Source organism: Leucoraja erinacea, chromosome 20, assembly GCF_028641065.1.
Source record: "Leucoraja erinacea ecotype New England chromosome 20, Leri_hhj_1, whole genome shotgun sequence".
Taxonomy (NCBI): Eukaryota; Metazoa; Chordata; class Chondrichthyes; order Rajiformes; family Rajidae; genus Leucoraja; species Leucoraja erinaceus.
Genome location: NC_073396.1, coordinates 12,636,725 through 12,653,840, shown reverse-complemented (window position 1 = coordinate 12,653,840; position 17,116 = coordinate 12,636,725). Strand labels below are relative to the sequence as shown.

Sequence of the window (17,116 nt, the reverse complement as noted above, 5' to 3'; positions counted from 1 at the left end):
AAAATCCACGCAGGATGAACATACAAACTCCGTACAGACGGCACCTGTAGTCAGTATCGAACCAGGGTCTTGGGCATTGTAAGGCAGCAGCTCCGCCACCATATCGCCCTAACCGCCGTGTACACGGTTTGGGTGTTTGGCACAGGCCCTGACTCGGTGGGCCGAAGGGCCTGTTTCCGCGCTGTATCTCTAAACACACACTAAAGATAACTAAACTAAAGAGATTTTATGAATGACAAGGGCTTTGCAACTAAAAATCAGTGCTAAGACGAGAGTTGACATCTTGACAGAACCTTCGCCAGCCTGAGGATATTCAAAAAAATACATTGGGGCTAATGGTCTATTTTATAATGTGGAAGCTGTTCTAATGCTGGAGACATTTCAATCAATTTGAGCGCAGCAAACTTCTACAAATAAGAAATGAACATCATTACAAAAAAAACTACAGGCGTTGTAAATTTGAAAGTAAAAGGGAAACAATCAATAGGTCCCGGAAGCAGCTGTTGCAAGAGGAACATAGTTAGTGTTTTACATCAAGGATTCTGCATCAGAACCGATTATGGATCTTCAACTTGAAATGTAAACCGTTCCTTCGGACCTGCTGAGTGTTTCCAGTATTTTCTGTTTGTATTTCTGCAAATAGCAGTGGGATACAGTAAACAAACTGATCATCCGTTCTCCTGGCTTCAGTTGAGCAAGAGATATCGAATAAAACACCAGGGGTGAGCCCACTGTTCTTTATTGAATATTGCTGTGGGATTTCCGTTATATGCCCCTGAGAGGCTCGTCATGGATCTGCACTGCATGCAAACAGGCCCTTCAGCCCATCAAGTCCCTACCGACTATCAAACCCAGCTTGCATTAATCCTGCAATCACCAAATTTTATTCCCCCAACATAGATATCAACTGCCCACATATTTTTTTACATTCACCTGTACGGGTGGCACGGTGGCAAAAGGTGCTCTTGCGTCTGAAGAAACATAGAAACATAGAAAATAGGTGCAGGAGTAGGCCATTCGGCCCTTCGAGCCTGCACCACCATTCAATATGATCATGGCTGATCATCCAACTCAGTATCCTGTACCTGCCTTCTCTCCATACCCCCTGATCCCTTTTGCCACAAGGGCCACATCTAACCCCCTCTTAAATATAGCCAATGAACCGGCCTCAACTACCTTCTGTGGCAGAGAATTCCACAGATTCACCACTCTCTGTGTGAAAAATGTTTTTCTCATCTTGGTCCTAAAAGACTTCCCTCTTATCCTTAAACTGTGACCCCGAAGGGTCCCGAACTGAAACGTCACCCGTCCTTTTTCTCCAGAGATGCTGCCTGACCCGTTGAGTTACTCCACCACTCTGTATCTCTCCCATTGCCTGATGTGAATTCATTTTATGGTGGGGGCATTTAGGGGGGGGGGAGTTAACGAATCAAAGTCGGTGAACTGCGAGCGAGGGTCAGGTGTGTCCAACCCAACAACTCTGCCGTTCCAGAAACTGCAAGGGAGTCATTGAGAGTCCATTTCAATCCAGTTTGCTGTCTGGGAGAGGATGCCTTTAATAATCGTAGATTTACAAAAGCATTCTTTCTTTGTAGCTCATTTGATTTCCTGCGGAGAGTCAAGCAGAACAAAGGCTGACGGATGCGCCAAGCGCAGGAACTGATATCTCACATTTTGATTTAGTCTGCTTGGCCTGGCCTCTGCTTTGTTTAATGCCTTTGTTTTAATATATATAAACACAACTCTGTAAATGGATTAGTGTTGCACTGGGAGCGGCTGACCTATTTCACAGAGTCTGGAAGGGGGCCTGACATGGAAACTCGCTGCATTTCCTGAAGAGACTCAGTAATCATCCCCCCTTTTCCGAGGTTGAGGGGAGACCTGATAGAAGTATGTGTATAAAATTATAGGCGAAGATAGTTGCTGTCATGTAAGTCATCGGTGAGGCCACATTTGGCCTATTGTGTTCAGTTCTGGGCACCACTTTGCAGGAAATATGTTGTTAAGTTGGAAAGGGTGCAGAGAAGATTTACGAGGATGTTGCCAGGGGTCGATGGTCTGGGCCTCAGGGCTGGGACTCTATTCCCTGGAGGTCAGGGGGATGGGGGATGATCTTTTAGACGTGTACAAAATCATGAGACAAATAGATCGGGTATACTTTTGCCCAGAGTGGAGGAATCGAGAACCAATGGTATAGGTTGAAGGTGAAGGCCTAAAAGATTTTATTGGAATCTCAGGGGTAACTTTTTCACACAATGGGTGGCGGGCTTATGGAACGAGCTGCCGGAGGAGGTAGTTGAGGCAGTGACTATCACAATGTTTGACACAGAAAGGACAGGTTTATTGGGATATAGGCCAAATGCAGATGGGACATTTTGGTGGGTGTGGGCAAGTTGGGCCAAAGAGCCTGTTTTCACACCGTATGACTCTATGACTCAACGATAGGACAGTCAGAACCTCTTTCTAATGTGGAAATGTCAAAGGCCGAGGACATGGCTATAAAGTGCAAGGGGCAAAGTTTAAAATAAATGTAAGGGGCTAATTTTTTTACACAGAGGGTGGTGGGTGCCTGGAACGCGCTGCCAGGGGTGGTGGTGGTGGCAGATATGATAATGGCATTTAAGAGGCTTTTAGATGGATCTGCATGGAATGGAGGGTCTTGGATCACGTGAAGGCAGATAAGATTAGTTTAACTTGGCATCATGTTCAACACAGACATTGTGGGCTGTGGGGGCCTGTTCCTGTTCTATACTGTTCTTCATTCCAGCCTTTCTCTGAAAGAAAATAACACAAAGTGCTAGAGTAACTCAGCAGGACAGGCAGCATCTCTGGAGAAAAGGAATAGGTGACCTTTTGGGTTGAAACCCTTCCTCAGACTCTAAATCACATATTCCTTTGCTCCTGAGATGCTGCCTGACCTGCTGAGTTTACTCCAGCATTTTGTGTCTATCTTTGGTGTAGACCAGCATCTGCAATTCCTTCCTACACATTTTCTCTGAAAGAATGCAGATCCCAAACAGACAATGCGGCTCCCCTCAACCTTCTATGCACCCACAAGTGTAGGAAGGAACTGCTGACGCTGGTTTTAAACCGAAGAGAGGCACAAAAAGCTGGAGTAACTCAGCGGGATAGGCATCACCTCTGGAGAAAAGGAATGGGTGACGTTTCAGGTCGAGACCCTTCTTCAGGGGTGAGTGAGATACATAGATAAGGAAGTTTGAGGTGTGAAAACAGGGCAAAGGGTAAGGAGATCTAGGAAATTGTAGAATAGATCATTGTTGGCTGAAAGAAGGGAACAACAAAGTAAATAGAGATAAAATGTATTCAGAGACAGTCAGACTGGTCGGAGAACTGGGAAGGGGTTTGGATGGAGAGAAAGGGAAAGCAAGGGTTACTTGAAGTTAGAGAAGTCATTGTTCATACCGCTGGGGTGTGAGCTACCCAAGTGAAATATTAGGTGCTGTTCCTCCAATTTGTGCTGGGCCTCACTTTGACAATGAAGGAGGCCCAGGACAGAAAGGTCAGTGTGGGAATGGGAGGGGGAGTTGGAGTGTTTGGCAACCGGGAGATCAGGTAGGATTACGCGGACTGAGCGGAGGTGTTCAGCTAAATGATCGCCGAGCCTGCACTTGGTCTCGGGGCAAGTGTCAGTTACCCATTGTGTCCATGGGGATATCAGCATCATGGTTGAGCTGTAACATTTCCCCCCTGTGGGTTGTTGTCTTGCTTCCCCTCTCCGGTCCAGAACCAAGGAAGTGAATACTGGAGAGAGCTGACTATACAGAAGAATGGCACGGGGTCTTTCCTGCTCAACTAACTAATAAATCATCTGGAAAGGAAGAGCCTAGTCACTCAGTAGATTCACTGCAGCTTATCTGTCAGTGACCTTATACCATTCATTTTTGAAAAGGGCACTAGGTGAACCCTTAATCTGCAAATGAGGGAGCAAGAGGGGAGAGCAGAATGGAGGGGGAGAGAGAGAGAGAGAGACAGACAGACAGAGAGTCAGAGACAGGGATTGTTAAAGAGAGAGAGAGATATGGGAAAGGGAGGTGGGGGGGGGGAGAGCTTCAAGGTGGAAAGACAGGAAGTGCTGGAGTAACTCAGAGAGAGGAAAGCAGGTGATAATGATGATAGTGGAAGGAGGGGGCGGAGGGGGGAGGGCAGATGGAGACCTGGGGGAGTGGGTAGGAAGGAGGGAGAGGCAGGGGAAGGGGATGAGGAACAAGCTAGTGTCACAGAATACTTTCACTGCAGTCATCGTGACACATCATGGTATATTTCTCATTGATCATGCCTCGGATTAGTGTAACCACCAGAAGGATTTTTTTTCCAGTGTTACTGCTTTAAAAATAATAAGCCAAGTATTGATGAGAGACACCCGTGTCCCTGAACTGGAGCGTAAACGATCAAGATTAATTGAATCACAAACAAAAATTGTTATTTTGCATCCACTGTTCTGGTTAGTTGAGACCTGCTTCAGTTCCAGTGCTGAATGTCTATGACAGTGATCGATGAAAAGACCATCCCTTTGGGGCGGGTTCGCATTGAAGAGAATGAGAGCGTCTTTCAGACTTTATTGAGCTAAAGGCAATAACTTTCTTATTTAATCAATCAACTACTTATTAAACTTATTAGAAATACCGTGGGCGCTGGAAGTGCAGACACTTTAAAATAAACTATCACAGACCTGGCCACATCTCATAGCTGAAGAGAGATGCATTTCACATTGGTACAGACCACACAATTCCCTCAGTACAATTCTTCTTGACAGTGCCATTAATTCTTTATCCGAAACGTCATGAACAGAGTACAAACATTTAGTTGGATTGGGCAATTTGTCAGTGGGCTGAATGGCCCGTTTACCTGCTTTGTGTTTCTATGGCTTGAAAGAACATGTTTGGAGGAGGAAATGTATAAATGGGCTGCATGTAACACCATGCCATTATCAAGCTCAGTCCCATGCACTGTGCTTGTCCATACTATTCACATCATTCCCATTCTCAATTTGCAACCACACGGACACTACACCATATCCACACTGACCAAAACCAAGTTACTATGTCCACGCTGAACCTATGACCCTATCCATACTAAGCCATAATTCGTTCATGAGCAGTGTGCCTGTAGTGCATCTGCATCTTAATGAAAGGCCTGGGCAGAGTGGAGAGGGTGTTTCCACAAGTGGGAGAGTCTAGGACCAGAGGCCACAGCCTCCGAATTAAAGGACGTACCTTTAGAAAGGAGATGTGGAGGAATTTCTTCAGCCAGGGGGTGGTGAATCTGTGGAATTCATTGCCACAGACAGCTGTGCAAGCCGTCATTTAGTATTTTTAAAGTGGAGAGTGTTATTCTAGATTAGTAAAGGTTGGTCCGAATGTTCTAATACTGTTCCAATGACGTATAAACTTGCGTAACCAATTCCTTTTCACATTGTGTCGCATTCTGTCACCATACCAAGCCATACTTTACCATGTAGTCTGACCCATACCATTCCGATACTATATCTATCGCAATTATTTCATATCACACCCATAGAATGGCTGTAACCATGTGCATACCATATCTATACTACCATTTTAACCATCCTATACTCAGACTGTATCTATAAACAGTATCACGCCATTCATATAAGATTATTAGATATAGTTGGAATACGCATTCGAACCTTCGTATCTGGGTCTGCAGCTTTCATTGAGGTCATGGTTCAAGTCAAGTCCAGTTTATTGTATAGTGAGGTACAGTTACAATGAAAATCTGGATTGCAGCAACATCACAGGCAACCAAGCAGCTCCACTTTCTTGCACCGAGCCCCTGTGCTTTGATTCCCTTATTCTGCCTTGAATATAATCAGAGATGAGCATCCACAGTCCTCTTGGGTAGAGAATTACAACTATTCACTGCAATCTGGATGAAGAAATTTCTTCTTGAATGGCTGATCCGCTATGGTACGATTGTAACCCCTAATTTTGGATACACCAGTCAGGGGAAACATTGACTGTTCCGTTTACCCTGTCGACACACAGATTTCCAGATACGGTCTCCGCATGGCCCTATTATAATTGAAGCAGGATGTCTCTACTCTTGTACTTAAATCCTCTTGCAGTAAAGGCAACATATGTTTGTCTTGCTAATTGCTTGCTCTACCTGCATGTTAAGTATCATTGACGCGTGCACATGGGCACCCAGGGCCCTCTGAATGCAAACACCCCACATTCGCACAGCTCTTAAAAAATAATGACATTGTATTTATTTCATAAAAGCAGATGAGCTTGATTATTTCCACCTGCCATTTCCACCAGTGTGGATTGAAGATTGGTTAACAGATAGAAAACATATTATTGGTATTATAAAGTTTTTTTTAATGTTAACCATTGCTTGTTAACTTTTATACCTTTCAGTGTAGTTTTCCTAGTAGAACGGCACGGTGGCGCAGTGGTAGATTTGCTGCCTTACAGCACCAGAGACCCGGGTTCGATCCTGACTACGGGTGCTGCCTGTATGGGGTGCGTTCGTTCTCCCTGTGGCCATGTGGGTTTTCTCCGGGTGCTCCAGTTTCCTCCCACACTCCAAAGACGTACATTTGTAAGCTAATTGGCTTGGTAAAATTGTAAAGTGTCCCTAGTGTGTGTGGGATAGTGTTAGTGTATGTGTATCGCTGGTCGGTGTGGACTCAATGGGGCGAAGAGACTGTTTCTGTGCTGTATCTCTAAACCAAACTAAACTAAACGACTACTATTGTCAACTCACACCTCATGCCTTCATGGCTTGCTACATTCAGATTTAAGATCCTCATTTCAGATTAATTTAAATCACTTTCAATTATAATATTAAACTGTATCAACTGGATCAGTGTTCCCTGAAAGACTATCAACGCATCAATTAACCCATTCTCACTACACAATAGCAGCTTAAAAACACTGTTCCTATCCCTCATGTAATCTATAAACTATTCCATACTATTGCATCTCATTCGGTTTGCCCAGACTTTATAACCATTAAACTCCCTGGTGATTATTGCATTTTACCACTAGTTTCCAGACATAAGCCATGGCCTGCATTAGCATTATTAATTGGCCAACTATACCTGACTCACTGATCTCACTGCCTATTGTGGTTTCCTACCTCCATACAAATCGATACGAGTTCCTAAGGCAGAAAATCGCAGATGCTGCTCAACAACCAGAAAATTACCTCTGCTTCTGTTTCTACAGATGCTGTCTGACCTGGTGAGTATCTCCAGCTCTGAGTCTAACTTCTTGACTTTCAGAACTAAGATCACTTTCCTCTAATTATGTTCAATTCAAGACATCACCTTCAAACGATGCCCAAAACAATGTCAGTCCTGTGTCTGAAACCTTCACAACACACATACCCAGTGCCTGTATAAGCAGACCTGTATCATGCCATTATTGCAACCAGAAACATAGTTTGCCATGTCCATATAATGCCTATATCCATGTTCATATACTGTTGATACTTCAGCAGTAATTATATGCCATATCAATACTATGCCTTCATGCATGCTCTTACACTGGCCATTCCATGCATATGACCAAGCCTCCACTGCACCAAGAATCATACAAAAAGAATACCCATCCTGAGCTTATATCCATTTGCCCTACCTAGAGTTTACCCCAATCATACACATATTTGTATTTAGAATCATGACTCTAGTGTATGGAGAGTGTCAAAACATATTCAGACATTGCCTATCACCACACATGATGAACACTAGCTTACAGCAATAACAACCCCTTGTATGTTAGTGATGAATTCTTAATGTTCCAATCTACTTTGTTGCTACCCTTATACATTTTTATCTGCACTTCCGGTGTACCAGTAACGTTATGTACTGCATTCTGTTTATTCTCCCTTTTGCGGTACTGATGTACTCATGTGTGGTATGATTTGCTTGGATAGCACACAAAACAGTTTTCCACTGTGCCTGTGATAATAATAAACTAACACCAATCCTGTACCTATTCCCTTAGCAATATTCTATCCGCATTGCATCTATGTTTATGCCAATGGCAAACCCATTCTATGCCTTCAACCACGTTCATTCTGCATTCGATCCAGGCCCTTCACATGCCCAATACCACATCTACAACTGTGCCCAAACCTGTACCATGATGCATCTTTACCATGCCCTTGCCATACCAATAACATTCATATGATGATTCCCATTCGATATCCGCGCTGTGCTCCTAACCATGCCAATAGTACCTTTAAATAAGCCTAACACCATGTCAATGCAATGCCAATAAGCATGTCTATTCATACCCACAGTAGATCTAAACCCATACCCAAGCCATAGTCCTATTGCCCTTATCAGCCATACTGTATCTGCAATCATTCCCAAATCACAAACACATTGTGCTTTTCAACCATGGTAATACCTAACCCATTCTCACTATAACTATGTTACTATACTGCAGCCGTAACCAAGCCAAACCATGCTAATACTGTGCCTGAACCACGCCCGTACCCTGTCCATTTTTGTTGTGGTCGTGGTACTAGTTGGCAAACTACTCCTACAACCTCGAATTTCACTGTACCTTCACGGTACACGTGACAATAAAAATAAATCTATATATCTATCTATCTATCTATCTATCTATCTATCTATCTATCTATCTATCTATCTATCTATCTATCTATCTATCTATCTATCTATCTATCTATCTATCTATCTATCTATCTATCTATCTATCTATCTATCTATCTATCTATCTATCTATCTATCTATCTATCTATCTATATCTATATCTATCTCTATCTATCTCCCTGAGCATCCTATGACATCTATACGATAGTCCACGCCTTCCGTGATCGATGACTAAACTTCACCCATATCAATACCAGTCTGAAGAAGGGTCCCAACCCGAAACGTCACCCATCCTTTTTCTCCAGAGATGCTGCCTGACCCATAGAGTTACTCCAGCACTTTGTGATTATCTTCAGTATACACCAGCCTCTGCAGTTCCATTCTACCCAATATTCATCTGGTGTCTATACTGACTTGTATAACCATGCAGAGAGCGTGCTTACCACATTATAACTATCCTGCATCAATGACTGTGACAATATACAGCATCCATAACTGTGCCCAGACCATACCCTTCGATAATCATGCCCACGCCATCTGCATGGTGCCATCAGCATTCTCATCCCATGCCCAAACTGCACCAGTATATTCACACTCACCCTTTACCCATCCCATGCACTGAACCCTGCCCACGTCTGTACTGAAACCTTTCTCCTCCGTTCTTCTCCCATATCATTCCCATACTGCACATACAACCGGACCCACTCCGTGCCCATTCCGATTTATTTTCCACAGGGGTACCCATCTTTACCCATGGGAGAGGGAGAGAGGGGGGAAGAGATGGAGAGAGGAAGAGATGGAGAGGGAGGGAGAGGGAAGGGAGAGGGAGGGAGAGGGAGATGGAGGGAGGGAGAGGGAGATGGAGGGAGGGAGAGGGAGGTGGAGGGAGAGAGAGGGAGATGGAGATGGATATGGAGAGAGAGGGAGATGGAGAGGGAGATGGAGGGAGAGGGAGAGGGAGGGGGGAGGGAGGGAGGGGGGAGATGGAGGGAGGGAGGGAGATGGGAGAGGGAGGGAGGGAGGGAGACGGAGGGAGGGAGAGGGAGATGGTGGGAGGGAGAGGGAGATGGAGGGAGGGAGAGGGAGATGGAGGGAGGGAGAGGGAGATGGAGGGAGGGAGAGGGAGATGGAGGGAGGGAGAGGGAGATGGAGGGATGGAGAGGGAGATGGAGGGAGGGAGAGGGAGATGGAGGGATGGAGAGGGAGATGGAGGGATGGAGAGGGAGATGGAGGGAGGGAGAGAGGGAGATGGAGGGAGGGAGAGGGAGATGGAGGGATGGAGAGGGAGATGGAGGGAGGGAGGGAGAGTGGGAGAGGGAGGGAGAGGGAGATGGAGGGAGGGAGGAGATGGAGGGAGAGGGAGGTAGAGGGAGAGAGGGAAGCGGGAGGAGCAGAGCAAGATGGGGTGCCCACACCGTTACCTGTACCAGTCCAGCCCCTTGTCGTGGTGCCGATCGAAGAAGTGGGGCTCGGTGCCCAGCGCCCGGACGTCGGGGTGGACGCGGATGAACTCCAGCACGGCCCGAGTGCCCCCTTTCTTCACGCCCACGATGATCGCCCTGGGTAGGCGCTTGTTGCCCAGTCTGGAGGTCCCATTGGCGCTCCTGTCCTGTTGGTGAGGAGGCAGCGCCGGAGCCCCCCGGGTGACCGGCCCGTCGGCGGGAGGCGACGCCCGGAGGTGAGCGCCTTGGTCTGGGTCTGGGTCTCGGTCTTGGCCGTGGCGGGCGGCGCCGGGCTGCTCCGAGTCACCACAGTACTGTGACTTGTGCAGGAGTTTCTTCGGCGGCCCTAGCTGCAGCAAGTAGCAGGCGCGGTCCTCGGCAAAGCCCAGGGGTCTCTGCATGACGGGGTGGGCGCAGTACAGGAGGCTGTAGCACAGGTACGTGAAACACAGGGACAAGCTGAAGATGAACAGCACCCTGCGGCTTAACCTGGACGAAGGCGGCGCCACCCGGGTGGCAGGTCTAGATGCCATGGCTAGACACAGCTGCCCACAAGCACACCAACATGGTCCTGGCTCGGGGTCTGGGGGGATATACCTTTGGACATCAGGGTCTAAAGCTTGAGGGGTGATTCTTTAAGAGGGGAGATCTCAGTGGGACGAGGCGAGGTCCGCTCCTGCTGGAATCATGGATTCTCCATCCCAACGCCGTCTGGAGAAGGGTCTCGACTCCCAAACGTCAGATATTCCTTCTCTCCAGAGACGCCGCGTGTCCCGCTGAGTTACTCCAGCATTTCGTGTCTGTCTCCGGTGTCAAGCAGCATCTGCGGTTCCTTCCTGCACTAACACCCCGTCCGGTAACTCCTGGTTTCAGATGCCTCGGCATCGGCGTTCGTGCTGCACCACCCGACCGTCGCCAGCTCGGGGAAAATTAACCTGGCATTGCAGACGGAGAATCACAATCTCCTCCCCTACCCTCCCTCCCTCCCTCCCCCCCCCCACACACACACACACACACACACACACACACACACACACACACACACACTCACACACACACACACACACACACACACACACACACACACACACACACACACACACACACACACACACACACACACACACACACACACACACTCACACACACACACACACACCCACACCCACACACACACACACACACACACACACACACACACACACACACACACACACACACACACACACACACACACACACACACACACACACACACACACACCAATCACACACACACACACACACACACACACACTCACACACCCACACACACACCACACACACACACTCTCTCTCTCTCACACTCTCTCTCTCTCTCACACACACACTCACACACTCACTCTCTCTCTCTCACTCTCTCTCTCACTCTCTCACTCACACACACACACACACGCACACACACACACACACTCTCTCTCTCTCTCTCTCACACACACACACTCACACTCACACTCACACAAATCCCATCCACTGGCAGCTCCTCGCCCCTCCGGGTATCCGCCCAGCTATCAACGAGGTGCCGGCCAGCGCCGATGTATGCGAGGAGTAGTGGTCCTTTCCCAGTGTGTAGGTAGGTAGTGTCCCGCGGTGTCCGCTCCCCCTCCGCTGCTCCCCCTCCGCTGCTCCCCAATCGCTCGCCCCTCCGCTGCTCCCCAATCGCTCGCCCCTGGACCCAGTTGCAAAGTTGCCCGGTGATGCCAATAGAGGAGACTGGGAGATATGAATATTTAAACGTGCCGTCCCCGCGCTTCTGACGCTCCGCTCTCTCTCACTCTCCACCCCGACGCTCACTGGTTAAACACAGCAGCGCTGCCCCAGCCGCTCCCGGACAGTGAGTGGTACATTCGGCCGTCGCCCACTCCCTCCGCCCGGGGCAGGGAGAGGGTGAGGGAGAGAGGGAGAGAGAGAGAGAGAGAGCGAGAGAGCGAGGGAGCGAGAGAGAGGGAGAGCGAGAGAGAGAGAGGAGGAGGGAGACAAAGATAGAGACAGTGAGAGAGACAGACAGAGAGAGAGACAGAGAGAGAGAGAGACTGAGAGAGAGAGACAGGGAGAGAGACGGTGAGTTACAAAGAGAGAGAGAGGGACAGAGGGAGAGGGAGGAGGAGAGAGGGGAGAGTGGGGAGAGGGACAGGGACAGAGAGAGGGGGGGAGATGGAAAGGGGGGGGAGAGGGAGAGAGAGATTGAGAGGGTGGGGAGGAGAGAGGGAGGGGAGGGAGAGAGGGAGAGGGGCGAGGGAGTGGGAGAGAGAGAGGGGGGGAGAGAGAGAGAGAGGGGGGGGGAGAGGTGGAGCGAGTGGGGGTGGAAGGGAAAAGGGGGAGAGAAAGAGGGTGGGTGAGGGTTTGGGAGATGGAGGCGGGAGAGAGGGAGAGAGTTAGAGGGAGGGAGGGAAAGGGAGAGAGAGGGAGGATCAGGGAAAGTGTCAAGGAGAGATTGTGTGAGTGAGGAACGAGAGAGGGGAAGGAGATTCACTGAGAGACGTGCGATTAAATATGGTAGGAGGTTTAAACGAGGAGGGGGTAGGCGAGATGGGGAATTAAGGGGCAAATGTGACAAGGCCGGGGCACAACTTGGAGGCGAGGTTGGGAAGTTGGGAGTGTGTGGAAGAGAGGGACACGCTTCCCTTCGGGGGCACGGCAAGATCCCACAAGGGGCTGCACGCTAATGGCAGGCGGGCGTAACTCTTCGCGAGGTAACATGCAGAGCAAAGGGACCGGCGTCTTGCCAGTTTCAACTCCTCCACTCACATTCCGACCCTAGAACCAGGAGAGCAAGTCATAGCAGGGAAGGTGGGCGCAAGCACAGGCCATTCAGCCCGTCGGGTTTGCTCTGCACAAAGTGCTGGATGAACTCAGTGGCTCGGACAACATCCTTGGAGGAAATCCCAGTTGTTATCAGGCAACTGAACCATCCTCACACAAGCAGAGAGCTGTCCTGAACTACTACTAACTCATCGGCGACCCCCGGACTTTGCTGGCTTTACCTTGCACTAAACATCATGCCCTTATCATGTATATCTACACTGCAACTGGCTCGCTTGTAATCATGGGTATTGTCTTGCAGCTGACTGGTTATAACACAACAACAGTTTTTCACTGTACCTCGGTACACGTGACAATAAACTACTGACGTTTCGGGTGGAGATCCTGTATTTTATGTATAGCTCAAGATTCCAACACCTGCATTTGTTCCTGTCTCAATTTTTGTCTGAAGAAGGGCTCTGACCCGAAACGCCATCCATTCCTTTTCTCCAGAGACGCTGCCTGACCCGCTGAGTTACTCCAGTATTTTGTGTCCACCTCAACGTTACTGCTCCACTGCGAATTTCCAAAAGTTATGTCGGCTGTGGAGAAGTTCTCTTCCTCTCTCTGCTGGGAGTTTCTGTGAGACCCTCCCTCACTGCCCCGCCTCTGTGATTCCTGCTGCTCTCCTGTTCTTGACCATGTTCTGACACAAACTCACTGCTGCACCCAGGACACCAAGTGCTGGAGTAACTCAGTAACATCTCCGGCCAACATGGATGGGTGAATTTTCCGATTGGGACCGAAGAAGGGTCCCCCTCACCCGAATCGTCACCTATCCATGTCCTCCAGAGGTATTGCCTGTCCCGCTGAGTTACTCCAGCACTCTGTGCCTTTTGTAAACCAGCATCTGCAGTTCCTTGTAGTTTCCACACTTCTTCACTAGCTCAGCCACTCACGTTTCGTCAGCTTGTCCCACATGCACAAGGGTCCCGATGCGAACCATCATCTGTCTATTCTCTCCACAGACGCTGTCTGACCCACTGAGTTCCTTCAGCATTCCGTATTTTGCCCAAGACTCTGACATTTTCACTTCCTTGTGGCTCTTACTGTTAAACACCACAACCTCAAATAAGCTCGGAGCTACTTAGACTATTGTTGTTATTGTTGCACTGTTATTGTTTGTGTTTATGTGTGTGTATGCATATAAACGCACTGAACTTTTTTTTCTCATTCATTATATTGTTTACAGTGTTCTATGTTTACATATTCTGTTGCGCTGCTGCAAGTAAGAATATAATTGTTCTATATGGCAATAAAACACTATTGACTCTTGATTGAACGCGTTAGATCACCATGGATATGCGGCTTAACTCTATCTCCCTGCTCTTGCCCACAGATCTCTCTGAACCTTTCTCCAAAACAATTCCAACAGTTCAGTTTTGACATTTTCACTGGAGCCCCAGTTCTGACACCTTTTAGGGGAAATAATTTTATTTTAGCTCCATGTGAATAAATGTTTTCAGACATTACCCTGAACCTATGTTTCGTGTTATTTCTCTTTGGCCCATTCGCTTACTACAAGAAGGAACAGGTTATAATGACCGCACCAGCCTCACTCAAATCACGCTTCAATATCCTGTTTTTGTTGTTGCGGATTTGCAATCCAAGTTGTGTGTCCTCATAATGTAACTCTTTGTCTTATAGGCTCTCTTTTATTGCTTATGGTTCATTCCCAATTCCTATGGTTGCAACTCGCTGTATAGTTTTCTCCACAGCTGGGACACAGTGACTGCTTCATGGGATTAAACGCCAATAGTATAATGGTTTTAAAGTGGTAGAACACAGAAATTGTTGTAATAACTCCGTGGGTCAGATAGCATCTGTGGAGGGAACCCGTATCCATGTCCTCCAGAGAAACTGCCTGGTCCGCTGAGTTACTCCAGCACCTGCACTTCCTTATGTTCCGGTTGTGTTGGTCTCGATCATGTTTTAGTGTCGTCTACGTTGGGAGCCGCAATTCTCTCTGCTCCTCAGATAGACACAGAATGCTGGAGTAACTCAACGGGACGGGCAGCATCTCTGGAGAGATTGAATGGGTGACGTTTCGGGTCGAGACCCTTCAGAAGAAGAACGGTGTCGACCAGAAACGTCATCCGTTCCTTCTCTCCAGAGATGCTGCCCATCCCGCTGGGTCAGTCCAGTATGTAGTGTCTATCTTCAGTGTAAACCAGCATCTGCAGTTCCTTGCTACACATCCTTTTTGTTCCCGATGTTGGGGAAGTTCAGAACAAGGGGTCACAGTTTAAGGATAAGAGGGAAATCTTTTAGGACCGAGATGAGAAAAACGTTTTTCACACAGAGAGTGGTGAATCTCTGGAATTATCTGCCACAGAAGGTAGTTGAGGCCAGTTCATTGGCTATATTTAAGAGGGTGTTAGATGTGGCCCTTGTGGCTAAGGGGATCAGGGGGTATGGAGAGAAGGCACGTACCGGATACTGAGTTGGATGATCAGACATGATCATATTGAATGGCGGTGCAGGCTCGAAGGGCCGAATGGCCTACTCCTGCGCCTATTTTCTATGTTTCTATGTTTCTGCTCGTTCACAATTCTCAACTTTTAATACTTTGAAAGTGTTCTGAATGTGTTTGGGGGTTTGCCGTGGGGGTCCTCACATTAACCCCACATCGAACGGCTTGGTTCAATCATTCAGCCGAACAGCAACCCTCTCCGGCTTCCTGCTCCAGTCTAGAGTATTGGCAGTGCCACTTGGCTTGGGTCTCATCTGTGGAATTAAATGCACACCTCCTCATTACCTCACGCAGGGCTGTGCGTAGGCGCAGGAGGTGAGGGAGGAAACAGAAGCTCGGAAGAGCTATAGGAGACTTGCATGCAACATATCAGAGTCACTGGTCTTGACGGGGTGGATGTGGAGAGGACGTTTCCACTTGTGGAGAATGTAAAACGAGGGGATTTGAAAAACAAAGTGCCGCCTTGTTTGAGTCTTCGAGTGAGGGAAATAACTCGATATTTTACCCCCCCCCCCCCCCCCCCCCCCCCCAGCGCTTTATTAGAATGCAAGCACGTGTGGAGTTTACAGTGCACAACTGTACAAAGCCCAGCAATTGTGTTTGATTGTAGTTCCTGCTGGTTTTAACTCTTACTGATGCTCCCCCTGGTGCCAGAATGGGGTCACTGCAAGTGAACACAATATAGGATTGTCTTGAAGAAGGGGTTCTGCCCGAAACGTTGCCTATTCCCTTCGCTCCGTAGATGCTGCCTCACCCGCTGAGTTTCTCCAGAATTTTTGACTACCATAGCATTTTCCAGCATCTGCAGTTCCTTCTTAGGAACAATATAGGAAGAGTTGTGGGAGGCCATTCAGGCTATCCTAACACGAGTTGCAACATGCCTGCTTTGTGACGTAACTCCATTTAACATTCTTAGCTCTGCATAGCTGTAACATCCTAACCCAAGAAAATATTTGTAGTTTCTTCTTCTGAAGAAGGGTCTCAACCCGAAACAATATGTATGTGTAAATGCTTCTGCTCTCTATCCATGGCAGAGTATCTCAATTGTAAGTCTCTCTTTAATTTAGTACATTGCAATGCTCCTATCTAACTACCTTCAGTGCAATATTTTCTTAGCTCTGCATAGCTGTAACATCCTAACCCAAGAAAATATTTGTAGTTTCTTCTTCTGACTCTAACCCGGTCTCAACCCTTAAAGCAATTCGAGGTAATGCTCTGTAAAACCTACCTGCTCTATATCACATGGCAGCGTATAGCTCAATTGTAAGTTCTCTGGCGATAATTTAGTACATTGCAATGCCCCTAGTGCTAACTTGTGTCCTTCAGTGCAATATTTTCTCTATGTACCCCGTCTCGGCACTCTAACACCGGTCTACAATTGTCTCCCTTTATGGGAAGCATGCTAAAAAATGCATTTCGTTGTCTCTGTACTGTACACTGACAATGACAATGCCCTGAATCACTGTGTTTGTAGCCTCACTCATTGTAACATTCAATCTAAAGCCATCCTGCACTTTGAAACTCTTTATACAACCACCCTCATTGTGATATAATTTAAATAACATTAAATGCAACATTTACCTCCACACCTATGTTATCTCTGCATAAATCTTCTTACACAATACACACTCTATATAACCTTCCTCTCTGTTACGTTCCTGTGCATTGCCTTGGTATTGGTGATGGTTTATTATTGTCACATGGACTGATATACAGTAACAACTTTGTGTTGCATGCTATTCATGATTTT

The 17,116-nt window shown here is 47.5% G+C and overlaps 1 protein-coding gene across 1 annotated transcript in view; it reads right to left on the bottom strand.

Moving 5' to 3' along the window:
- Window positions 1–11,006, bottom strand: part of LOC129706793 (heparan sulfate glucosamine 3-O-sulfotransferase 2-like) — a 74,017-nt gene extending 63,011 nt beyond the window's left edge. The window contains exon 1 of the mRNA XM_055651282.1: window positions 10,033–11,006. Within this exon, the coding sequence (XP_055507257.1) occupies window positions 10,033–10,586 (554 nt within the window). The 5' untranslated portion in view covers window positions 10,587–11,006. The remainder of the gene's footprint in view (window positions 1–10,032) is intronic.
- Window positions 11,007–17,116: the final 6,110 nt, after the last annotated feature.